Below are 27,541 nucleotides of genomic sequence, written 5' to 3'. Positions count from 1 at the left end.
TCTGTGGTTTGATATAAATGTTTTTTTAAAAAAATACTTTTTAATCATTTTTAATCATAGCTTACAACATGGTTGTGTATTCAGAGGCAGATTTAGAGGCTTTTTTCATTTCTCTAAGCTCTGTTTTTGAAACTAGCAGACATTTTCTGGTCAGTAGTGAAGCTTTTGACAATCTAGATCTAGAAGATTAGTTATTAGTTGTCACATTTCTGTTCTAGTCTGTTCTAGACTGTTTTCTTTTTTTTCTTGCTTGTACTAAATATTCTAGAAAATAAATTATAAATAAAAAGGGAAAAGAAACCCAAAAGACTACAAAAACCGAGTATGGAAAACACTTAAAAATACAGAAATGCCAATATAGGCACACGAGCAGCTTTAAAAATAATTATTACAATTGTTCACTGTGTTTTGCATGTGTTAGTGCTTGGAGTTTTAATGTGGAAACACTGCAGATTAAAATGAATTGAGGCTTGCTGCTATCCAAAAAAAATTATATCACAAAATCAAAATACTCCAGATATACTGAGTACTCCAAAATACTGATTGTTATTTTCTAAATAGGCTGAAACAATTTTCTCAAAATTATTATAAGCAAATCAATAATAATACTGCAATTTTATCAACAGCAGCCAATGTCAGACCAGTGAAACAAATAAACTGGTAGCCTCATCAAACTGTGGCCATAACTAATTTCATACTGAGCTGAGTCCCAGTAAAACCTGTCAAATAAAAAAAGACTACAAAGCTACAAGGCTTTACTGAAAAACATCATTTAAAAATCTGGACCACATTCTGGTGGCCCCTTCACAATATTCCATGGCCTTTTCCCTTCCCCACTCCTTGACCACCTCACTTAAACATGGGGGGATGTTTTGTTCTTAGCTTTCTGCTGAGAGTGCTATAACTTCAGTAGCTTTGTGTCTGAAACCAAAATACACTCAAGGATGGGGTAGGTCATCCCTGCCATTAATTCTTCATCACACGCACAGGCTATACAGGGAGCCCTTAAAAGCCATCGTCCATCTGGAAAAATATCCCATGCATTTTTGTTTGGGCTTGTTCAGTATAAGAGAATTTCTTTGACCTTCTTGGAAGATATCTCTTCATTTTCTGTTGTGCAATTTCACAAAGGGTAAGAGAAGGATGCTACAGTAGTGTAATATTTCAAGTTACCAGAGTGTATAAAATTAGATGTCTCTGACCCTGTAAAAGGGTTTTGGGATTTTTAAACTTCTACAGTTTTAAAGCTGTATTAGATGGTTATACTGATATATACGGGTGTTGATTTTATTTAATCATATTGATTTTAATATTTCAAACAACAGTCATTTTCTGATGCTACAAAAATATGTAATCACTTGAATATGTTTGAATAGTAGTGAGATGAGAATGAAAGTCTTGATCTGCTGTATAGAGTGTACAGACTTTTGTTCATACCATTTCTGATCAGAAACTTGGAAACTCTTCAAGTCTGTCATTTCTAGTGGCTTCTTATTTTGTACATTCCAAAATTGTTTTCATACTATAATAAGGAGGAGAAAAAATATGTAGTGAAGAATAAATATTTTTTGGCCCCAATATTATTTATAATTTTCATTGCAACCATATGCATTTTCTCATTTGTAAATTTGTCTTTTTTTGAACACGAAGCAGTCAGGTGAAAACTAAAACTCAAAGAACAGCTTAAGGATATTGATTCATTCTTACTTGACAGGTGAAATCATGGTAGCAGCACTAACCACAGCAATTACAGCATTAAAATGTCAAGAAATTAGAGGTCAGAATAACAGATAATTTTCTTCCTTTTGTCAGATTAAAAATTGACATTCTTTGACAGCACAGGATCTCTGCTTGAGAAAATTATGACAGCTTAACTCATCTTGTACTTGTAAAGCAGTAATTGATAATGAACTTTACCATGACAGTCTTCTCCTGTGGAGAAACATGACAGAACATCCCCGGTACAAAGGCTGTATCTCTTTTTAATATGTAAACAGTGGTTACGTTGGACATTAGATGTTATTTGGAATTGTCTTTACTGTTAGTTTACATCATAATCCAAATCCTTTCCACTGCACAGATTCAGCTGACATCAGGGGGTTGAGGCTGAGAATGCTAATGGGTAAAGACCAGTATCTGAAACGTGGTCAGTTATGATGCTGCTATAGTATGATTTATTTCTTCAGGAAAATAGGACTCCATACACCCATTAATAGAAACTCTAGTAGCTTAATTGCCCAGAAGTGACTGGAGATTTTAGGGGCCTTTTTTCCCCAGATTCTGATTACCCAACTTCAAATCCCTGGAAGAATGGAGAGATCCCTTTTGGCCATTACCAAGCATCAGATACTTCAAAATCCGGGCGCGCAAAGTCAATAAATAGATTTTTGCACCCTTCAGAACTTGGTTTAACTGATACAAAGCAGTGTGGTTGAACAGGGAACCCCATTTTTTTTAGAAAACCAGCAGAAGAGCTAGAAGGGGCAAGGCGGGACTTGAAGCTCTCTTGCAGGGATGTCCTCGGGCTCCGTGGCGGGCGCCCCGCGCCTCGGCCTACGCAGAGCGCCCGGCCCTGCCGGCGCGGCAGGAATCCTCAGGGTGGGAAGCTGCCGGGCGCAGATATTTGTTCCGAACAGCCACCTGTCAGAATACCTGAGCGCACTGGCAACTCACACGGCAAATTGGAAAATGATGAAAATCGCCGGTGTTTGACAGTCGGGGGCTGCGCCCATCAAGTCGTCCTCGCAGGCTGGGCTTGCTGGCAGCAGATGAAGCATATGGCCTGTGCAATATTTATTTCTTTGGTGGGGACTTGATATTTAGCATATTTAAATGATGTGGAAAGTCACAATGATGTGGGAGTCTTGCAGCGCTTTTCAGTTACCCTCATTTCTGGGTTTTATTTTTCCTATTATATTTTCTTCTGTTATCTCTTTCTTTGATCTGACAGGAATAACAAAGCATCCCTCTGGATCTGCTATAGTGAAATATGCCCACAGGAAGCAGAGTAGATCACATCAGTTTTCACTTCTTTTTTTTCTTTTTTTTCTTTTTTTTTTTTCTTTTTTTTTTTCTTCTCCCCCTTCTTGCTGAAACTCTCTTTGCTACTACAGAGGGCTGACATGATAGGGCTGTCAAGACTCAGCAAGATAGATATATCTTTAACAAAGGGAGCTGAAATGCTAGCCTTTCCCTGGTGGCTGAACCTGGAAAATTTATGAGGAAAAAATTAACATGCTCTCCTAATAGCACTATATAACACTTTCAAGGTAATGTAAGCCCTTGCGACCATGTGCTTGTTCTTGCTCTTGCTTAGAGTTATTCCTTATTTATTATTTCATTTTTAACTTGTTAGATCTTTTTTTTTCTTTTTTTTTCCTTTTTTTTTCTCTCTGTGCTGCGTTTCTTTGATGTGACAAGAATATCAAAACCACCCCTATGGATCTGCTTGATTGAATTGTACCCTCAGCAGTGGCCAAGTGCACGTTTGGTTGTGCTTAATTGCCTCCATACAGGGGATGGTCTTAGCCTCCTTGCTAGGAGCAGTCGTCGTTAGACGTGTACATGGATAGCTGGGAAATAAGAGCAAACTGCGAGCAGCGTTGGCATCCCCTTCTTTAGAAATTAACTGGGGGAATCTGTGTAGCAAAAAGAGCCATTCAAGAAAAAGCTTTAATCAAAATGGAAATTATTTTCCTATATGTTAAGGACTTTCTACTTCTTTGAGAAATGTATGCACGGATTCTGCTGATTTTTGTGAAGAACTCTACATCTCCTTCACTGCTGAACATTTCACAGGCACACAAAGCAGAATTTTTATTTTTTTCTAAATTTATACCCAGCTTCTTAGAAAAATACCTGAATTAGTTTGCAGCATTTTTGTTTGCACTTGAGTATATTCTGTATGTGTGAAGAGGTTAACAGAAAACTAACTGGATTCTTGCATTTCGGTCTGAGAGTGTCTGTGTGTGTAATCAATTTTATATCTTTCCAGACTGAGTTTCAGAGCTCAGTCTCCTCTCCTGATAAATGTATACAGAAGAGTCTTCATTTGCAGTTACTTTGTTTTGATAGCTGTGTAGATCATGAAAGGAATTTTGGGATTTTGGGAGGGTAAGATGCTCCTTCCTATAGGCAAAGGTTCTTATGTAGGATAGTGAATACAGAAGGAGACACCTCAAATGAGAATATTCAATCTGGAATTAGACTAATTGCTTCAGGTCAATTATCATGCAGGAATTGCAAATATATAGGCTTTTTATTTTGAGATTAATGTGGGCTATTTTACTTGTTTTTCACTGGGGGAAAGGGCATTCAGAGAGTGTTTGCTAGAGAACAGTTGAAACATTTTTCATATGTTTCATACAACAAAATGACTTTCTGTGAGCCCCTGCCCTAAGTAACAAGTTATTTATGACAAGGAATCAGAAACCATAATCTGGTGCATAGAGATCAAGATGAAAAACATCCTTATGCCATTGTTAAAAATAAATACAAAGTTGAAATCTGTTGAAATTGTACTGCACTTAATGATTTAACACAATATCTCCAGTTAATTAATGTTTTAGAGGTTGTCAGATAAAAAGTAAGAAATAATTTAATCAATAGAAGTGCTGATCTGTTTGCGGTCTAGTTCATGGATCATAGTATTGTATGCTTAAAAGAATCTGGAATCTTTAGATAGCCATAAAAATGCAGTTTTCTGCAATTTTTGTTTGATTCAAAATGGCCTGCAAGAAGGTGTGAGATTTATTTGTTTTTCATGATGTTTCTGATTAAAAAGTTTGCCATCCAGACAGGCTTAAGCACTGCCACCTGACGTGTATGACCAACTGTGAAGAACTGCAGATAACTTACTCAGCTGACAAGTCTTCATGCAACTTATTTGATAAATATTTCAGATAATTAATTCATCAAAGGAGTTCTAGGATGAGTTTTTGAATGATTCATAGCTCAGAAGATATCTCAATCTACACTGACTATTATTTGGAATAAACTGGTTGACCAGTTCTCATAAACGAGATAGATACCCGAAGTGAGTTTACTATTTTGACCCTATAAAGAGCTCATCATTAACCACAAGCACTCTCTTCTATTGCAGGAATATGAAAAATATAAGTCTTGCATGTGAACATTTCTTCTTTAGTGTCTCTTTATTTTCCTTTTCTCCATATGGCTGGCAGGTACTAATTACTGGTTCTTGGAAATAGCAAGAAGCATTTTAACATGCCCTTAAAGCAGTATTTTGTATGAGTGAGAGGGAGATGGGGTGAAAATTGAAGCTGATGATTGTAACAGAAATAGCTGGAAGGGGCTTTCTTTCCTATTAGCACAGGTTTCACTTATATTACGTTGTCATTACCTCAGCATAAATTATCTATTATTCAAAACATTTCATATACATCGGTTTATTGGAACAGATATTACTCAGTGTAAGTATCTAGTCATTCAGTTAGAAAGATGCAAAGCTGAGCTTTCTGAACGTTTTAAACATATTGATAATGTGCCTCTTTAATGCCATGTTGAAGCCTGTGTACAGTATATCTGTATTATTGTTTTCAATTTATGTCAAAAGCAAAGTGAAGTTTTGAAGAATGTGTTCTGGGAAATAATCCAAACATAATTATTTCTTCGTAAGCTCTGAAAATAACTGAGGACATTTATTTTAAAGCTAGCAGTGTAACCTGTTTCCAAAAATGAAATTTCACCACAGCTTCACAAACACTGTGTGTGACTCACCTCTCTGTACGTACCTTTTGCCTGTTGCCCTGTCAGTCTCTTTTCAGCTTTTGGTTTTGAAGGTTTGCCTGGTTTTGGAGATAGTTCGTGTGTCCTGCAGTGGATAAATTAAGGGCTGGCAGATGTTGGGAGCCTCATCATTACCACTACATTTGTAGTAAAGAGCATGTGCTTTGTGAATCGCCAAGCACCTTCTTAGCATGGCTACAAGCCAGAGGATTTGTTAGAGGAAGATGAGGCTGAGAGCAAAGAGAGAATCCAGCACTAGCTTTCCATTCAGTAAACCTACAGTAATTATTCACAGGGCAAAAAGTCGTATCTTCTTTACAGTTTTTGCCACAAAATAGAGAGGGAACAAAAAGAAAAACTCTTAAGTTTAAAGATCGTCACATTCTCAACCAAATACAATTTATTTCATTAGCAAGGAATGATTACTTGTGAACTGTGCTACTATTTTTTGATGACCAGGCAGATGTTGAGCACAAGATTGCACTTCATTTTTTTTCTAATTTTGTATTTATAAAACAAGTGAAGGATAAAATATGGATATTATATACTTCAATTTACTGAGTCTGTTCTGCATTCCAAACATTATAAAATGTTTTCAGTGATCATGTTTTATTTCAATAATAAACCAGAAGAAGAAAGGTCACAGCTAAAATACATTCTTTAATGATTAAGTGCCCTTTCCTCTTTTATTGCTGCAAGATTTCAGAAGGCCTGTTCTGTTGTTTGCTGCTCTGTTTTTCTGCTTTTTGTTCATTCTTTTTTCTTTTTTCCTACAGAGTATGTTCTTAATTGTAAAATAAGTAGGAATAAATACGGAATGTACTTTCTCAGTAATGGCTTTTTAAACATGTGCAAGTTATCCTTCCTATGGCAATAGAGATTACTCACTAGTTTAGCTATTAGTAATATTTATTTTCCACTAAAATAATAATCCATAGACCTGATTCTGTACCTTCACTTATTTTTTTTCTATGTCAGAAGACTACTGTGTCCCTGTAGTTCCAAAGATTACATGCTTGTGATCATTGGAACTGTTGTCAACTACTGGCCAAAGTGCCCTGAGATATGAACAGTTGCTAACAGAGCCCCTCATATTTTGGCTGAACTTCTTCTTGAACACTGTATGTTTTCCTACATGCTTTTTTACTAGAGAGTTCAGAAAATAGCATCCTAGTGATGAGAGGATAGAGAAGCCTGATTTATGAGCAGAATTTCAAGAGCTGACAAGAAATAATGGAGTGAAAGGGGACATGTAGCAGAAATCCAGGAATATGGAGGGTTGCTCATGCCAACTGAGATAGGGAAATGCTGGACTGGTACCAGTTTAACTAGCAGCCACAGGATGAGATTCGGAAAGGAAAATTTAGGCTTAATGTCAGAAGTTTCCGATAGTCTATATGCTGTTGGACTGCATAAATCTCTTAAGAGAACTTTTGAAAGCCTCATTGTCTGGGTCATTTCAAAGCAGAATGGGCAAACTCTAGCAAATACGCTGTCAGGAAGAATGTGAACTCTAAGGCAGATTGAAAATCTGAGACTTTTCCTTCTGTGTCTTTTATTCTGTGTCCTATTAAGGAAATACCCACGAGCATAGCATGAACCCAGCTACTTTGACAGTAATTCTGCATCAGACTGTGCCCATTATTTTTATATTAACTTCCATCAGAAATCATAGCTTCTTTTTTTATTTTGTGGCTATCTTTATCATTTGTTAGGTTTTGATAAATTAATAGTTTCTGTAGGAATTTGGGTTTAGATACAGTATATTATGCGTGGAAATTTTTTCAAAAATGTCAAGTTAGCATTTTAAAGTTCTTGATTGTTCAGATCCATCTGCCTGGAAGATTGAATATTTACTCCTATGCTTATTTAAATAGAATAAGTCATGAAATAGGTGAAAAAAAATGTGGTCAGTTTATGTGCTGAGCAGGTACCACGTATAGATTACTATCCAGGACCTTAGTTAATGTATTTCCTGCAACCAAAGCAAATCACATGTAATTTAAACCCAGTGATAATACACACTAGCCTGAATATTCACCTTCTTTTTTTTTTTTATTTCTAATATTGCCAATTTTTGTCAGTTTTGCATAAAATATATTAATGTGTGATTTTTTAATTAATAAAAGCAAAGTTTATTAATGCAAATGTATGCAAATTTCCTAAGATAGAAAAGGGACAGTATTCAGGAAAGAAATGTAGACTGAAGAAGACAAATTAAACTAAGGAAATAATATAAGGCTTTTTCCATTTAATAGAAAAATCCAGTTGATGGACTGAAAGACAAGAAAAGAGGTGGAGGCATTTAAGAACTTTTATGTTTTAAACAGTCATCCCTTTCCCAAATAAACTTGTCATGCAGAAACTTTACATTTATGGTTGATTTTAAAGTATTTAACTGTGAATTTTTAAAGCTCACAATTCAGCTTTTAAAATAAAAAAGCATAGTTGAAACCAGCTGTAAGCATGCACTGCTAAAGCTCTTAGGCACCAAGAAAAAAAAAATAATTAGAAAAGAGTGGGTGAAGTTTCAAAGTCTCAATGAAACCTCCTGCTGATATTACTGTTGCCTTTTTATGGATAGGATGCCAATGCTGAAAGGCCTCTGTACTCCTAAACATGACAATTAAAAACATATACAGTGTCTTAAACAAAACCAAAAGCAAAAAGGAGCTCATAAATGGTATTATACCTGATGTGGTCCCCAACAAATTCTCCCCTCCAGTAGCACACAGTAAAATTTCACTAACGTGCAAGAAGCAGAGCCCGATTCATACGACCTCAGCTTCCCTGGTGGGACGCAGCCCAATGCTACTTCCTTGGCTCCACTCCCAATTACCCCCTAAAGCACTTAAAGAGCCTGTGGTACTTGTTCTTTATTCCCAACCCAGCTAGTTCTTCCCTGTGTGCCGTTTAAACCCGGCTGGGTTCTCCCTGCTTCTCCGACCCTTGGCACTGGGGCATGCGGCCTGCAAGCCAGGGAGTCCTTCAGAAGGAGTTGGTCTCTCCCCTTTCCCAGAGAATAAGGACAGGCTCAGTCCTGACTGAGCTTTCCTGGTTTGTCCAGGTGAGGGCTTGTTCCAGGGCTCTTCCCCTAGGAGTGAGCCAGCCGTAGATGCGTATTCCCATTCGTTATCTGGAGGCCTGGACCCAAGAGAAGGAGGAGGGGAAAGAGCTAGGAAGGTAGCATGGGAACCTCATAAAAGCAGTGAAGGAATTGCCATCACAACAGAGAGCTCTTGGTATGGTCATTAATACAGAGAAACAATTTGCAGTTCTCCAGAGCTTTATGGGACTTCTTAAGCTTGATTTTTTTTGGTCTGTTCTTTGTTAGTGAATTCATTGTGATATGATATAATATAATATAGCTAGGAATTTCTGTATCATCAAATCTGCTTTTAAAAAAGTACTGTCTGTAAAATTTAGCAGGTTTCTAAATGCAGTGAGTGCTGCTTTGAAAAATACTAGAGGCAATTTTTAGCCCAGCACAACAGAAACCTAAGGCTTTCTGGCTGCTGCTCACTGCCTTTCACATGTGGAAACAATTGCAGCATCTCAGACAGCAGCCGTGTTTTTTTAGAAAGCCTGTAAATTTTAGTGACTGCCAACTAAGGGATGCTAATGACAATTTTCATATAATTTTTCCTTCCTTTTCTTCCACTTTTTTTTCAGACTTTTGAAGTCTTCAGTGCTTCTAGCCCAAAGAGAAGCTACATTTAAAAATAGAGGATTTTTTTTTCTACTTTTATGCGTATAGTTATCCAAGCAAATATATGAGATGACTGCTTTAGAAAAACCTTAAAATAATCCTTCATTATTGAAGAACAAGCATTTGGAGTCTTACAGACCTTTTCAATAAGCAAATTTTGATATCACGAATTTCCTCAGTTTTAACAAAATACATTTTCCATCCTAGTCATCTTAAACTATAAATTAGTTTTTCAGCATCCTGGGTGGTATTTCTCCTTCAAAACAGAAAAAAAATTAGTTAGAAGATGACATCAAGGAGAGAAATGGGAATGCTTGACTTCTTAAGAAAAAAAACATGAGGCAGAAGTGGCAGGAAGTGAGAGGTATCATGAACTTAGCACTGAAGTGGTTGAAAAAAATAAAAAAAGAAGATGCAGATGAGGATAGATTCACAGGAAGTTTTGGTGGTAACGATAAGAACTTGAATTTCATGGAATTTGAAAACAAACGAAGGAAGAAGGAAGCATTTTGGGCAGAAGAGAAGACAGAGGTGTTTTTAGCAAGATCTTTTATTAAAGAGCTGGAAGTGAGGTACTAACAGGGCTTGTGCAACAGGAGGCGCATTGAGGCAACAGAATTGGTTTGGTTTGCAAATACTAAACAGGACATAGCTGCAGTTCTAGGTGTTGTGGTACCTTGATTACCATCACATGAAGGAGTACTATAAAGGAGTAATATCAACAAATTGTACGTTGCAGGTGTACTTTTTTTTTTTTTTTTTTTTTTTTTGTAATTTACATCGCAGAATCAAGAAGTCACAGAGAAACTGATTTCATAGATTTTCACCAGATGGGAGATGCCTTCTAGACTGGCCTCTCATCCAACAAATCACCTAGAGCTTTTGTCCATGATGGTGTTGGGAGTAATGGAAAGGAGATACTGGAGTGCTTCCTGATATGGGTACAGTTTGGGTGATGAGCAGTGATTTCAGTCAGTCACCTCAAATATTTATCATCCAATAAAAGGATCCCAACAATTAAATGGTTTCAAAAGTAGCGAGGGAATGTCTTCAGAAAAAGATAAAAATGCTCACCAGATTGAGAGGAATCTGTGTTTCTAAGGTTATCTATTATGGAAAATCTATTATGCCCATATCTAATAAGAAAATTATTTCAGGGCAATTATCAATCATCTAAAAATAATAAAAAAAAAAAACTGATAGACCAACCTTCAAAGTCTTAACAATTCTTGACATGAGGTTACATATTTAATGAATTATTGTATCATGCTATTACATCTCTCGCAAAAGTAACTTAGCAGTAAAATCTCTTCTAATGTATTGTACTCAGCAACTTAATGATCAAAGAACAACGTTTTCTTTTATAAACTTAATACAGATTTGGGAGGATGATGACAGAGCAATGATTTCATTTGGCATGACATCAATGAACACACAAGAGTTTCAGTAAATGTTACCAGTCTGCATGGGTCAGAAATTATTACAAACATCAGCATAAGAAATACAATAGTTCAACCGAAGAAAATAATGGCATAAAATTAGAATAGTAAGAAAATTCTTTGTGTGAAAAATGAGGGGGAAAAAAGGGAATTGTAAATAGGAATACGCATGACTTTATTCAGTTCCAGCCTGTGTTCAGAGTATTGCACAGCAGTGACTCCAGAAGCAATGGGGCTGTTTCTGTCTGCCTCGCATGCAGTCAATCAGCAGGGAAGCAAATATACCGAAATTGTCAGGGGTTGAGAACAAAACCCATGCTTTTAAAAATTATCACTGCTAACTATAAAAAGAAAGTGATGAACTGAGAAACTGAGAAGCCTCTGGAATAACGACCCTGTCAGAGGAATTAGGAGGCAAAACCCTTCATCCTGTAGTGCATAATGGAGTTTATTGTAGTTTTTACTGTAATTTGATGGTAGAATTTCATTATATCAGTAAATTCTGTTGTTCCAGGCAGAGTTGGAAGAAGAATACAAACTGCAGAGGAAATGTTTTTTTTCCTTTCCCTTCTCTTTAAGAAGAGAGGGCAGCATTTTAGTCCTTGAGACTACTCCTAATACTATTAAAGATTTTCTCAAAATTTTTAGGGGAACTGTCAATTTATAAGATGAAAAAGGTTTGTGCCCTGAACTTCACAGAACCTTGCTCACACGTGAGAATGTGCTTGAAAAAGGGGATGGACTTTCCCAACCAAGCTTGCACGGGCTGTGGGATAGCCATCTTTATGTTATTTTGGCTTTAGCTTCTCTGTTTTCGTTCGAGAGAAACATTGAATTTCTTTCCTGTTTTCAGCATCTTTAACAAAATACGTTTTTTGAGATGAAGCTGGCAGAATGTTTAAAAGATATTTAGATTATGGACTATCAGGGACAAGAATGGGAAAACTGTAGGGTAAAAGAAGAAAGAATTAGGTATCACAACTAATTTAATAATAAGATAAAAAAGCTTAATACAGTAAAGGTGCTAGCCAAGATGCAGCACTCCAAGAGACAGATAACTGATGTGACGTGTTTGTAAAGGGAGTGTAAGATCTTAAGTTTCACCTTGTTATTACTTCTGTAGAACAATTTATTTTCACAAGAGAATTAGAAAAATATTAATGGGTGGACTGGGTCTTGACTGAAGGTCAGCTCTGAGCCACTGGTCTTCTGAAGACAAATCATTTGTTGTACACATGACCCAGTGAGATGGTTCTTGTGAGAAGAAGGGGTTTAAGATTGCCCCTCTCCATTGTTAAATTAATAAAGTAGTGACCTGCAGAGAAAATCCGTTTCTGTGCCCATCTTCCCATCCCTTGTGTATCCTGATTAAATAACCAACTGCAGCGAACCCTCCAGACTAGTTGAGTCATTGCTTGTCTGTAAACCACTGCGCTTCTTTCCCCCAAATATACAATAATAAAATGGAAATCAATATTCGCAACTTAACTTATCAAAAGTCCTGAAGACATTGATGCCATTTAACAGCTGCAGATGCAAATAAAAAAGCAATATCTCACGCCGTTAGTACAAAATAATAACATTTTCAAGCTGCTTCTGCTGCCCACCAAAGGGCTGTCAGTCACGTTTGCTCTGGAGAAGGCAGTGCTGGGGGCTGTTCAGCATGTGGGCTGCCTACGCAGGGGAGCACATTACGAATTCCTGCATTCACTTGAGCACACAAATGAAATAAACTTCCATGGGAGGCAAATGTGAATGAATATCACTGTGTTGTGTATTTGTGAAATGTGCCTAGGCTTTGGTTCCTCCCTGGGCTCCATCCTCACACGCAGGGGAAAAAGGATTGCAGAAAAACCTAAGCGTGATTCAGTATAAAGACACCTGGATAATATCTATTATTACTATATTTTATACAAAGTAATATATATTATAGTATAATATATAGTATATGTAGTAATATAAATATGTAGTATATGTATAATATAACTATATAGTTTACTTATTTTCACAGTATTCACTGAAGATTAAAAAAACTATAAATATTTACATAAAAGTAAAATTATTATCTTATTATCTCTAAGGCAATGCATTTTCAGAAATTCCTTCATGTCACAAAGTTCAAGTACTCAGGTTTTCATGTTTCTTGCGTTATGTAGTCATCTTGTGCCTCTCTGAGCAAAAGAGGGGTTTCCAAAAGCAACAGACTACTCATTACTTCCTCTGTGATTTTACCTACATCTCTAAAGAACAGGCACAAGAAAGAATTTTGTTAAGAATAAACTGCTTCATGGCTTATTTATACCTTTAGCAAAGGTAAAACAAAGAGCAAGAGAAATCTTCACTTTTGTGCTGTTTCAGATGAGTCAATTTTAGCATTTTCGTTTACATCAGGACTGACCAGCTCTTCTGCTCAAGACATCTGCTGCTGTTGAGTCGCACTGCTTGCTGTTGGAAACATTGCTTTGAGCTTTCTTCTAAATCCTAAAGAAACAGATTGCTTACACTTAACGGCTGACTTGGTTTGTGTTTCTTTCCATCTACTGAAAAAGAGAAAAGAAATAGTTTAGTAAACTGCCTTAGGAGCGAAGCAGACACATTTGACTCTCTGTTCCTCAGGAAGGTGACACTAATGACTGATCCTGCAGGTTGCAGAGGAGCATCCCAGCATCCCTGTGAATGTGCAGTCTGTCATTAAGCATAACAGGTGGAATCCAAGATGTTACTGCCTTTGAGCTACATTTATTGCATTTAGTGTATTGCTTTCTGTAGCTAAGATCAGTAGTATTCATCACATTGTCTGAGTTCATGTATGAATGTATTGTATAAAATATATATATGTAGTGTGAACCTCTATATGCTATTTTTAAATGGCCAATATTAAGTGTTGGGAAGATATATTTTATTGTTTGCCTAAATGAGGATATTGGAGACTAATGCATTTTAAACTTGGGTATGCCAGCAGGTTAGCAAGTCTCTTTCTTTCCTTATTCTGACCTACCACTATCAAGTAATATGCTAAGACCCACTTTAATTTCTGCAACACATGATCATATCCTAACAAATACTCCCTAAAGAGTCTGGAGTACAAATCTCATTTAATGCGTAGTAAAAACAGTAGGGAATCTCAAATCAGCCCACGAAATAGCTTTTTGTGCAACACCTTATTAAGAAAGTGAAAATAGTATAATTGCCATTTTGCTGTTCCAAAAACATTAAATCTGCAGCTACTGCTTTCCAGCCTTATATTGTTTCTACATGAAGGGCATTTGAAGGTGAAATAGGAATAAATTTTATTAAAATGGGTATTAAATTGACCACAATGTGTGTTTCAGGGAGTTCTGTAGCACTTTTCCAAGAATACTCAAGATCTGATGCTCCCATCAAAAGGAAATGATTAATTAGAGGGAAATTTTTAAGACCATTGCAGAAATATGAAGTATGATGGTATACAGTTCAGGAAGTCATGTGATGTGGGTTTACCAGTTTGCAGATTCATTTCACATGCAGCAACAGCGCCCTTATAAACAAATCAGTTCATTACATTATAATTCACAGGTCTGTTCTGTACCTCCTTTCCATTTTGTGTCCAGTGGGCACAGCAGTGGGAACACCCTAGGGCCAGTCACTCTGAGTGTGTTTGTTTATCTCTAAATGCAAGTTTGGCAGGACTTTTGTGTCCTTTGTAAATAAATAACAGCTAAATAACAGTTGTAGCTGCATAGCTGTGTTGTGCAAACTCTGCTCTCATTGCAGTAGTTGAATGCTATTATGGGTGTTTTTATGACTATTTTTTCATGTTGTCCAGTTTCCTTGAAACTCCCAAGAATTGTCACTTTTACGAACGGTATTCTTGGAAGAAAAAAGTTATGTAACTAATCACAGAAATGTTAGGGGCAGGGAAGTCAGCTTTGTAAGTGCAACCCAGCAAAAATATTAAATATCGCTGTCTTGATGCCTCATTTGTTCTGATTACAGAAGGACTTGGCATTAGCTAAAATGTTTAAAAATGTAAGCACATAATGTAGGTTAGTATTTAGCAGGACATCTTCAGCTGTAAAGAAGCGTTTCCTTTTGACAGTTATGGTTTAGGTGTCCATTCCTCCTCATCTGAAAAATTCATGCTGGTTTCTTCTAGTGTTCTGCTTTTCTCTCTCAGCCCCTGTTACTGTCATAAATCGCCCTGAACGGGGAGGAAAAGCCAGTGAAGTTTATGCATCCGGAATTTATAGCCAAACAACCAGGATTTGCCAAGACTGGTCTTGAAAGTATATGTGTAAATTAGAGTTGGGCTGCACTTAAAAAAGTGCAATAATTCATTCCAGTGTGCCTGCAAAAAAACAGAGGTATCATTTATGAAAACATTGTAAACATTTTAATGGTACAGTGGAGAACATTGTAGTGGTAAAGGAAAACCTGGGGTTTTTTTGTTCAAGAATGCTGCCAAATACCATTCACACTCTTAATTTTAACAGAGATTTTTTTTTTCATAGAAATTTAGGGAATAACCTTCGTAATTATTAGGAGGAAAAAAAGAAAAAAGAGAGAAGGCAGTTACTTTCCTCAAAATATTATTGGCAGATCTGTGTCAAAGTATACATCATGCAGTGCCTGATATTATGGATTTTAGTGTTTGTTATTTTAAAAACGGATTCACAGACAGGGATAGGTACCTTCCCTCCCTTCCACCAAGAAAAACAGTTATAGAGTAATGGGCATAACAGGAAATGTTGTCTTTAGTTTGATTTGAAGTCAAATTTAATTTACTGTGTTAACATAGTCTGCATCAGTGAAGGTATATGTATAGCATGCAAAGAGATGCTATTTACATGTTTTCTAAATACAGATATATGCTGTAGGGATGTGTATGCATATATACACATACAGCCACAAAGATAACATACTGGCTTTGTGTAAAATTACTGGTTTGATTTTAAACACAAAAGAAACATGTTTGACCTTCTAAGGCATAAGGAAGATGATGTTAATAAAAACTGAGATGCTCACCAATTCTCAAGAACACTCTGTGGCCTTGAGAATAAAGTCCACTCAGAATTAGTCAACAAGGCAGAAATCACCCAAATCACAATAATTACATCATCACGTGTGCTGCAATCCATGGAAAGTCCTCCAGTATTTTTAGTGGACTTTGGATTAAGCTTCCTATTTTGTTAAATGTTTGTGGTATTCCATTACGTACCTGTCAATCTGGGGCATCAAAACTGGCAAACATTAGTGACCTGTTAGAAAATGTCTCTGTAACATCTGTTCTTGCATCTATGGTGTGAAGTGGAGGAGAAACACAAACTGCCTTCCAGAAATTAAAAAATGCGTAGATTGAAAGAGATCCTCTGTATTCTACAGTTATTATTGTGCTTCTTTACACCCTTTTCCAAGGTAGTCATGTTTCTTTTTTTTTTCTTTTCTTGTTGGTTTTGTGGTAGCAAATGAAAAATTCATAGGACTTACAAGAAAAATATTAAGGGTCAGTAGTGCAGGGTACAGTGTATAAATAGTACACAAGGCGTAATACATTTCAAAATCTGCCACTTTATTCTTACATGAGTGCTTTTGGTGGGTTTTACAAGATGGACTGAAATTGTAGCTATCCATTTGAAGGACAAGCCATGTTCTTAAACAGTATTGAGATTAAAATAGCAACATAATAGCAATATTTTAAAACTGTATCTTAAACACAGCTTTGTTTTGAGTGAACCACTGAAGTAGTTGCACCATTTCAGTTGGTGGACTCCCTATGAAATTCCTCTATATTTATTCCAGAAGTAGAACAAATTGAAATTGCTAAGCTTGCACTTTTGAATTATGATGTCTGAAAAACTATGGGGGAAAAAATGAGATTTATTTAAAATGATTAAAATAAGTACTCAGTGAATGAATATTGCTTGGGGAGATTTTTAGAATAGTCTGGGTCTGCCCTGGCAGGATTCATTTTTGGCATTTTTCATTTTAACCTATTAATAGTGTTATTGGAATAGTAATTATTTTGTTTGTCTTATATTTTATCTTTGAATTTTCTTTCTCCCTTTGCTTTTCTTTCCCCCCGATTTAAGATTCCAGAGGCTTATTTTATTAGAGATCCTCATACTTTCCTCCTCACAAACAACTTTGTTAAGGTATACGCCTACTTCGTAGTGCCGAACCCCTCGCTCGAGCGGCGAACTGCATGTCCCCACAGGTTAACATTTTCACGTGTAACCCCCCGTTGCCGGCAGTGAGAGTAGTTAGTTGGTTAACTGAAGCATGCTTGAAAGGAGAAGCCAAGCTTGTCTACAAAATACTAACACTTGGATGAGTCCGCAGCCTGGGAGGAGAGCACCGGGTGAATTTTCGGGACGTTTTTCATGGCTGACTTGGGCTGCGCTCGCGTCGTCGCGCCGCGCGCTGACCTCTCTCCTTGACGCCTATTGCCCGTGACAGTCGCTCTCGCTTCCCCGCAGGCCATGGAGCAGCAGATCCACAACTTTGGACAGACGCCGTCGCAGTTGCTCATCGAGCCCCATCCGCCGCGGAGCTCGGCCATGCACCTGGTGAGACGTAACTCCCGGCTGCGAATTCGTGGCCGCTCAACCCGGGGAGCCGGGATAGGTCATAAAATACCCGTTTAAGCAACACTTTTAATGCCCTGACCTCCCAGATCACTGCACTTCCTTCTCCTTGTGGAAGCAGCTTGCGGTGCTCCGGCAGAGCAAGGTGGAAGTTGGAATAGCTTCATCTTCCTGTAATCATGACTCTGCCTGCCTCATAATCTATTAAATGCACCATCTTCCTAACTATGCACTTGATATGTACATATTTACATTCTTATTTCTTGCACAAATAGGAAAGACTGCAGGCTTTTCTTACAGTGAACGTTTTGTTTTGGTTTAAAGGAGGCATTGTTAGGGATACATTTATGAATTTGGTATTTGACAGAAATGAAGTATTGTTGTTCAAATCACCCGGGCGTCCTTCCACTCATCCCCTGGGAGCATACAAGTATTTCTCATTTCAATTTGAACATCAAAATGTGTCCCCACCACATTCTTTTGTGTGGTTCTTGCAAGGAATTATATTAGACAACCAGACTGGAAGAGATAGATCCCTGTGTCCCTCTGTGCCTTTGATTAAATGTTTAAAACAACAATCTTTCTCTTTAATTTTGCAAATCAACAGTAATACATTCAGTAGTAGTAGTTATTGTATCTGTCCACGAGGAAATTATCCTATATAGCACTGCATTGTGGAAATGTGAGCTGATCTGGAAGTGCCAGTTTAGCTGTGTTTCTTTAAGTAATGTTAGATGTCAAACACACATACTATTTATTTTATATTCTTAAGATATAGATAATATATTTATGCTAAAAATTTAAAATGGTGAAGAACGTGAAGGATTATTTGTGCTTCTAGTAAAAAATCTGTTTCTTATACTAAAGGCTGAAAAAAAAAACATTGAAAACTGTATGTATGCCATTTATGTAACAGTATTGTCTTTGTAAAAACCTGTCACCAGTAGAATCAGTACACAGGGTTATAATTATGGACTCCCTAATAATGAGTGTACAATTTATATGGAATTAAATTGACAGTTTATGTTTAGAACTTTTGCATTTCATATCAGAAGCTCATTAAGGAAAATTAAATACGTAGGATTTATACTTCCCAACATCTATTTTGATGACATTTTTATTTATGATGAAGATTGTCTGACTTTTTTATTGAACTCGTATCTAATTCATACAAATGTTATCTGCTCTATCATTTTGCATTTGGTTATGCTATAAATTACTGCTCTCTAATGACGCATGGTCATTTTGAACCCTGTAATGATAACCTAGTGGTCCCCTACCATACCCGTTCTCTGCTTATCCTCCTGTAACGATCCAACAATAGCTTCTGGTTTTGCTCTCCCGCCCCACGTGTTTAGATGCGCAGGTAGTGTTGTTTACCCTGTACGTGCACGTGCTTGCCTGCTTTTTTTAACCTTGTTTTCCCTCCGACCTCCTCACTAATTGTGTTATCCCTTCTGTTTTCTTCTGCTCTCTTCTCCTTTCTACTCAACAGTGTTTCCTTCCACAGAGTCCGCTCATGTTTAAAGATCAGATGCAGCAGGATGTCATAATGGTGCTGAAATTTCCATCCAATTCCCCTGTCACGCACGTGGCAGCCAACACACTCCCCCACCTCACCATTCCTGCCGTGGTAACCGTCACTTGCAGCAGACTTTTTGCAGTGAATCGATGGCACAACACAGTAGGTAGGTCCTCACAAGCACATTTAAACCTAATTTAAGCATCTTAAGAGTGCACTATCTAATTTCAAGTGGAGTTTAGCTAGAAATGGGTTAACCTCACTCCCCCAACTGTACATGAATACGTGGGGAATGTACTGTTTATTTTGGCTTGTGTCGAATAACCAGTGCTTGTGTTTTCTCTGGTGTCATTCCTGGGAACATTCTCCCTAACAGCAGCAGCACATCACCATGGCAGCCGATCGATTTGTGGTTACATCAGAATCAGCCTTTGATATAATGTTTTTCAGGAGAGAGATGCACTTCTTGACACAGTCTATATTAGTATGTCCCAGGCTTCAGGAGTGCACAGTAGTGTGCTAAAGGGTGGGCATCACTGCCTGCTATTTGAGAGAGATTTCAGGTCTGCTTAGGAGCTTGTCATAAGCCATCCCCTGGGTCACTATAAAGTGGGACCCTAAACGAGATTAAGTATCTAGACACTGAAGAGAAATTTCTTGAAGAGAAGCTCACTCCCTTCTAAAAGCGCATTCCGTGGGGTCATCCTAAATCTCCCTGCTAGCCTTTAGCTCACTTCTCTCCATATGGCCTAGGTCTGTCCCCCCTTTCCCCAGGCGTGTAGATGCTGCTCAGTAGCAATGGTAAAGCCATGAGCTACTGCCACACTCACAAACACATTTTGCTTGGTGACATTTTCTAAGGTCACTTGCAACTGTGATGGCCCTTTTGCTGCAGCGTATGGGAAGTTATCAAAGGATTTTTGTGGCTGTGTGAAGAACACTCTTGTTAGTGAGTGTAACTGAGCAGCTGATTCGGGAACTTTATAGGGACCAGGGTGAAAAAGAAACATCCTTTCCTCTTTACAGCCTAAGAGACCCCCTCATGAAGAGAAGTGGGTCCTTCTGGAGTAGGATTTGGGAGATTTTGTTTGGTCTACCTCCAGAAGAAAGTATTAACTCAGATTAATTCAGATTTATCTAGCTCGAATGTAGATGTCTCCTTAGTAAATGATTACAGTACCGTGAAGGAGATCCCACCTTTTATGCACAAGGCTGACCACAGCCTCAGGTTACAAGCAATGCAAGCAGCAATTGGAGAAATGAATGGAAATTCCTTTATCTGCATCCATTAGAGGCTTGTCAGAGTAGGTGAAGCTAATGCTTACAGATGCGGCTTCTGCAGGAGTAAATACAAGTTTTATTGTGACTTTTATTCAGGACATTTAGCATAACATTAACGAAAGTATTAAAATTTAGCATTTATTCAGAATTCTGTTTTTACAAACTGAGTTCACAGGTCTCATATAGCACTTCAGTGAACAGAGCAGGTTATCAGATTCCCTTTTGTAATCCATTGATTGATTGAAAAAAGAATCTTTTTTTTGCATAATTGTAACAGTGTCCTTAATAAAGAGACCAATGTCAGAAATTAGTCAAAGATACAAGAGGTAGAGGCCCATGATATTCTATAATACTCTTTTGACCAAGATTGGTTGACAAATACTAATCCTTAATGAGTTCCTCTGGATTTTTCAGAGGTGCTGCCTAACTAGTCTCTCCCTCTCAATAGGCCCTTTCTTTCATATCTCCTCAGTTTGTTAGGAGGCTCATTTAATAAATGACTACCACATTCTTGTCAGGTCTGTGGGACTCATGGAATACCCTAATTCCTACTTATGCTTCACTGAGAAGGAGTCAAGGTAATTAGTACCACAGTAGCCTGGATTTCTTGGGTTTCTCATGAGTTTCCTTTAAATATGGCTTTTAGTGAAGTTGAGTAGTTTAGTAGAAATCATGTAGGCCTTTGTGATGTGTATGACTGTTGGCTTTTAGTTTTCCTGATAAACCTGCATAAAACATAGGCCATACTTTATACCTGCAGAATTCACATTGTGAACCAACCATGAATAAATTTTGCACCATTTATTTAAAAGAGATGAGTATTTTCTGAATATATAATATGGGAAACAGGAAAGCAAAACTGTTCAGTTCAAATCAAAAATTAATTCTGATGATAATTTTACCTTTTATATCCTACCTGACAGTGTCTGTTATTTTGCAAGAGGTTAACCCAGAACAGAGTATAAGTTTCCAAATGGTAGAGTAATATTATGTGAATAAATCACAACTCTAGCAGAAATGATAGATTCATTGGCAGAAATCTGTACACAGTGTGCTGCAGAAACCTGACACAGAATTCTTTTGCTGCTGTAAGTTGTATGAATAGCTTTGTCTTTCTCTTAGAGTTTATATACAGAAAAAAACATTTACCATTTACATACCCAACTCACAGTGGAATTAAATGAGTCTAATGTCAGTAAAAATCTGTCCCCAGTTGGCTTGATTTCGAAAGAGGCAAAAAGCTAGGGAAGGGAGACTTCCCAGAGAAGACATTTGCTGTAATTCTGTGATTTTCAGAACCTGGCTGGGCTATCTATAGATTCTGTTTTCCTTCAGCTCCTCTAGACATCTACTGGCATGGTAGAAAATGGCAATTATTCCTGAATATAACAGTTGTTAATGGAGAGTTCCCAATGTTTAATATGAGACAAATACATTTAAAATTAGCACAAGCTGTGCTCTTGGGCATTTGAGTTTCAGCATAGTCAGGAGTTCACTCAAGCTTCTGTTCACTTTAATTCCTTTTATTTAGGGATAAAGGTAGATGCCATATAAAATTAAGCACTTCATCTCTGTACCTTCATCTTTATCTTTGTTCAGTTGAAGCAGTACAGTTTAAAAGAAACATGAATTAAATCACACACAGGAGCTGAGAATGAAACAGTCTTAATGATGAATTTGTACATGTGTCCAATTACTAAAACACTGCATCTTCTCATATGAGGGAGATTCTTGTGCAACATGGCTTGCATGGGGCAGGTCCTCAGAAGAGCCAGAGCAATGCTCTGTCTGCACTTGAAAATAAATAACAAAAATGCAGTTTAGAAGAGCTTAAAGACTGCTCAGCTAAGTAGGAATAGTTGTGGAAAAAGTCCTGCGGTCCGTAATTACCAAGCTTAGAACTCTGTAGATAAATCTCAGGAAAGCTCTTTCTGAATTTGTCACTTACAGTTTTCTTTATATAAGAAATTCATAGTTGTGTATTTAGTCCTATTATTTTTCTAATTATTAGTGGCAACACAAATTAAAAAGAACAGGCACTCATATTTATGTATTTATAGGTACATGAGCTTTTGGATTTTTTTTATTAACTCAAAGGAAGAATTCTTAAAAGACATATTGACTGAGAAGTTACGCATTTTTCGGGGTATAATAACCCCACAGTGCAGTTTTAAAGCTGAAAAAATCGTAGAAAAATATCGGGCAACAAGGTTACTGTGTACTTTATTCTTCCTTGCATTTGTAGGCCTTCGGGGAGCTCCAGGATATTCTTTGGATCAAGCCCATCATCTTCCCATCGAAATGGACCCATTGATTGGTATGTCAAGATGAAAATGTAGTGAAATACTTGAAAATAGCATTTCAAGAATATTGATTAAGCTATATTTGTATATTGTGCTTCATTTAACACAGAACATAGGAAAATGTTTATTTTTGTCAGCCCTGGAGAATTAAAAGCATTAGTGATTGATGTTGAAATAATTGCATGAGTGCTGTTTCTTACTAACATTATTTAAGAAACAACCAATTAAGTAAGTCACATTGGCAGCCCATAGCTGGAATTTTGTTCTCTTATCAGTTCACATTAATACAATAAAAGGTGAGGCTCTCACATAGCTCACCTATTTTCCTTTCTTACCCTACTACTGCCTATATCACTGCAGATTGAGATTTCTTTTCATCCAATTCGTGATTAGGATTGTTTTAGTAGATATTGTTAAATTAATAAAGAAGATTTGTTTTTAAATTGATTAACAATCCATTTAAACTAAAAATTAAGACATGCTTGAGGAGGTAAAGCGTTCTGAGAAACAAACATCTGCTAAAAGAGTTAAAATTCTATTAAAAGAGATTGTAGGACCTGTGTTTCTAATGGTCGTGATTTCTCCTTAACTGTAGCTATCTGAATTGGGATGCTTTAAGAGGTATATTTTTTGAGACAGAGTTATATATAGGCAATATTTTTAGAGCTATTTTTGAAGCATCAATGAGAATAAAAAAAGCATTTTAAATATCTTGAAATGAAAAGTTTCCTTTTCTCTGTCAGTATTCATGGTTGAAAGACTTCTATTCAGGTATCTCAGGAGAGTCAGCTTTCTTGTCCTGGATACTGCACTTGCTCATGTAATAACAATAGATTTCTCTTCAGACTTTCCTCTGAAAAACTAGGGCATGACCACTTCTTCTTGAAATTTCGGTAATTTTTTGTTTATTACTTTTCAGTGGATACACACAGAGTCAGTGTGGAAATTTAGACTTGTGCTCTTGGAATGTGCATAAACTTGTTATTGAGTTTGAAAAGCAAATTTAAAAACAGGACTATTTTAGTTATTGAGCTTATTATTTCATTCAATTATAAGCAATCTGAACAGAAAACTAAAAATAAGGACAAAGAAGGATTTTCAGAGCTTTAGCTACATAGATTCTGTTCTTACTGGTAGGAGAAACATCTCTTTCAGAGGAGGTTTTACTTCACCTTCAATTTTCTGAAGTCCTTTGTTTGGATTTCCTTCATAGTTAGTGGAGAAACTGTCCTCTGGAGTTAGCTGGTTTACCTCACGTGGACAGCTCTTATAGGATGAGATGATTTACCAGGTGAGGGGATGTCTCTCTCCAGTCCATGCAGAGGGAAAGTAGATAATTCACTTAGACTCTACTGAACTTGTAAAAGTTAGTATTAGGTGAGAGGGAAAAAAACTTTATTGCAAAATTCCTTCTGTTCCATCATGGTGAGTAAGAAGCATATTAGCTGATTATAGCATTCCTATTTCCCAAGAGTCAGGGTGTTTGGATTCTACAAGGATCATTTATTCCTTTTCCTTTCATCTGGGAAGGATTTCCAGGTGACATTGCCTCTTTTGAGATTACTAGCAGTGGCCTGGCTCCCTGCTTGATGAGCAGGCAGGGTTAAGAACACACATTGGATTTAAATAGCTTTATTGTTTGAATCCCTATGTCTTTGATCCAATTAAGTGCCTGCAGTTGTGAGGCAGGGGAGTTTCACCAATCACACAGCACAAATTGGTGGTAATCTTAGGAGAAGTAGCAGCCACTGAGAATTCACTCTCTGAGATTTTGTTATTGTTGAGCTGGTATTAAAATGGACCTCCATTACAATCTATCTCTTCCCGTTCCATTGTGGTTAATTTGTTTTTTTGGATAGTAGTTCAGCAGAGCATTTAAAATATTTCTACATATTATGCAGTGCATCAGATACTAAGAAATTGTCATTTCCAGTAAAATCTTTTGTCTTATTCAAAGGAAAACAAGGAAACTCATAATAATTTCGTATTTCTGACACCTGTATAGACAGCTCTAGAGGTTCATATTCAAAATGCTTAGTCAACAGCAAATTCACAGTTCATTGAAAGTTAAATATATTCATTTTCTCCTGTAAATGTATGACAGGAAGGTGTTGGAATGACTTACTGTAAAATGTGTTTTGCATTTCGTTACAGCCAATAACTCTGGTGTGAACAAACGGCAGATCACAGACCTTGTGGATCAGAGCATCCAGATCAATGCACACTGTTTTGTGGTCACAGCAGATAATCGCTACATTCTCATCTGTGGTTTCTGGGACAAAAGCTTTAGAGTCTATTCTACAGAAACAGGTGACTCCAAATACAGCCACCTATTTCTTCTGTGCTGTTAGGTCACGAATGAATGGTTGTGTTAATGCCATACCTGATGCCTGTACTTACCCTTCAAAAAATAAAATAATAGAGGATTAGAAAATCCTTCATTATTATTGCCTTATAATAGATTTAGGATGCTTTTTTGAAGATAAAGGAGGTAAGATGAAACTGGAAGGCATACAATTTTGGTTTTGGCAACTTTTCAAATCATACATGCTTATATCCAACGAGCTGATTACATCAAAGGATGAACCCAAACTTTTGTTACAAATTTTAATGGCAGTATTGATTTTATCTCAATTTATTTGATGTAATAAGAAGGAAAGTTGAATGGCCTGCTACCAGTAACTGAAGTTTTGTTTCTTTGTCTTACAGCATAGCCTGATATCATTCAGTATATTACTAAAAGCTGATTGCAATATTAGAAAGAGATTATGTTCATAGCAAACCTTCACTTGATAGAACAAATGTATCACCGTTATAGAAGAGTTCATATATGTTCTATCTTATGCTTTTCATTTATGAAATTCTCCAATAATACGTTATAACCATTTAAAAATACTCATGGAGAAGTAACTCCACTTAATATTCAGTGCCTGGAGCAGTGAGTTGTTTTTTCAGAGAAAAGGCTTTGGATATGCACTGACACAGAACACAAATGTCAAAAGGAACATGGAAAGAGAAAAAATTTAGTTTTATCTTGGTGTTTTTTCGCTTTATTGTACTATAGAGGGAACTTTAAGGGATGCTAGGAAAAAAATATATTTGAATTGAATATTTTTAATGCTAATTTTAGTTGTACCAATATACTGCATATATTCAGAAAAATTGAACTTTTATCACTGTGCACTTCTTCCAGGAAAATTAACTCAGATTGTGTTCGGCCACTGGGATGTCGTTACTTGCCTTGCCAGATCAGAGTCCTATATTGGGGGCGACTGCTACATCGTGTCTGGCTCTCGGGATGCTACGTTGCTGCTTTGGTACTGGAGTGGCCGACATCATATTATAGGTGACAATCCCAATAGCAGTAAGTATATCCTGTTACAAATACCTCCGCTTTTGAGCCTATTCGTTTTTAGAATTTCTCTGGGAGCTTCAAAAATATTACCAAATGTATCCATTACTTCACTTGTAGATTGCAAGTATTATATAAAAACCGCATCACATGTTAAGTAATTCATGGAGTACTAGCCAAATAAAATATTTTAAGAGCTCATGCATGGTAACAGAGAGTAATAATATTTCTTAAATTCAGAATTGTTTACCCACTTTTAGCATCATATTATCATAAACTGGAACAGGAGAATTTTAGTCTCCAAGTAACAGAACATATATCACTATTTTCTGATTTTCCTTTCCCCATAAATATTTTTGTCTTTAATGTCAGTAACTTTTTGTGGTACTGCATGCTGTTTCAGCTCTTTGCCCTCTCAAAAAAAGAAACGTCTCATTCCTCAGCTTGGAATTAAATTAGTCTCTTGGAGAAAGGTCTTTGTGTAGCGAGTAAACCTTTGAAGAAGCAACATGATTGAATAAAAATAGAAAAAGATAAAATGTCAGGAAGAGTTTGCATTTCATTTTCAGAGAACTTGCTATCAGTGCTTCGTATACGGAAGGGGCACAATAATATTAATTTATAAAGGATAGTTAAAGTGCAGTGCAAATTTAAAAGGTTCCTTCACCTCAAACAGAAATATGAGCACTGCAAAAGGAATTTTTATCTATGTACTATAGTTATTCTGTAAAAAACTAAATCCAAGTTTTGTTTAAAACATGATTTTCAAACATTGAATGTGATGATTATTTTCAGTAAAATGATAATTGCCTCTTTGGATAAACATCATTATTGGATTTCATCTTTGGTTCAAGTGTAGACTGGAGGCAGTTGTACATGTGTCAGTTTTAGACATCTAAGTGAAAATTTTTCATCAAGTGTATGTCTTAGAGAAGACTTTTTATTTAATGAGTAACAAAGTATATATTTTGTAAATTTGTCAGCAGCAATAATTTTATTATGTTTTCATTTTCTTTTGTTTATGTGTAGCCAGGCAGGGAGGATGGAAACAAGACCAGCACACTTGACTTGCTTTTCCTTTTATATAAAAGAAAAATGGAGGGGGAAAAATACAAAACTGTAGATATATGTGTGTGTGTGTGTGTGTGTATATATATATATGTTTGCACTTCTTAGATGTGAAGAAAGTCATGCTGAAGAGTTTCATTTCAGGGCACTGTATTTAGCTGGGTGGTATTTTGCTTACTGAATGCTTGTTGAATGTTTGATGCATACTAAGTGTCGATAGTTTCTCTACTAAGAATCAAAAGAAAAAAAAACAAAAAGGGAGAGTTTGTACTTCCTTTGACTGTCAGGGGCTAAGACAGCCTTGTCATTAGTAGCTCTTGGCCAACTGATACAAACATCATCCTCACTTCTTTTTGAGACAGATATATTTTAGTTCAAATACTCCCCTGTCATCATAAAGATATCTGACTGTGAGAAGGTGGCATGTCTTGCAATCCCAGGTTTAATATCTCAACTTTCCAACATTAAAATAATGATCAGATTATTTACTACTCATACTGAAGACCAAATGGACAAATCATCTTTATTACTATCTCTACTCATTGTATCAAAATTG

General features: G+C 36.7%; 1 protein-coding gene across 5 annotated transcripts in view; it reads left to right on the top strand.

The window, feature by feature from the left end:
• The window catches only part of NBEA (neurobeachin), a 462,643-nt gene that overhangs the window by 419,264 nt on the left and 15,838 nt on the right, over positions 1-27,541 (top strand). For 4 of the 5 annotated variants that reach the window (XM_026033944.1, XM_026033942.1, XM_026033941.1 and 1 more), the window contains exons 50-54: positions 17,352-17,441; positions 18,955-19,147; positions 22,508-22,579; positions 24,720-24,875; positions 25,759-25,929. In XM_026033944.1, coding sequence (XP_025889729.1) covers positions 17,352-17,441; positions 18,955-19,147; positions 22,508-22,579; positions 24,720-24,875; positions 25,759-25,929 — 682 coding nt within the window. The remainder of the gene's footprint in view (positions 1-17,351; positions 17,442-18,954; positions 19,148-22,507; positions 22,580-24,719; positions 24,876-25,758; positions 25,930-27,541) is intronic. The other variant, XM_026033943.1, reaches the window with a different exon arrangement.

This window comes from Nothoprocta perdicaria, unplaced genomic scaffold, assembly GCF_003342845.1.
Source record: "Nothoprocta perdicaria isolate Ctin4 unplaced genomic scaffold, notPer1 scaffold_137, whole genome shotgun sequence".
Classification (NCBI taxonomy): domain Eukaryota; kingdom Metazoa; phylum Chordata; class Aves; order Tinamiformes; family Tinamidae; genus Nothoprocta; species Nothoprocta perdicaria.
Note: the sequence above shows the minus strand (reverse complement) of the source record. Positions and strands in the feature narration are given on the sequence as shown.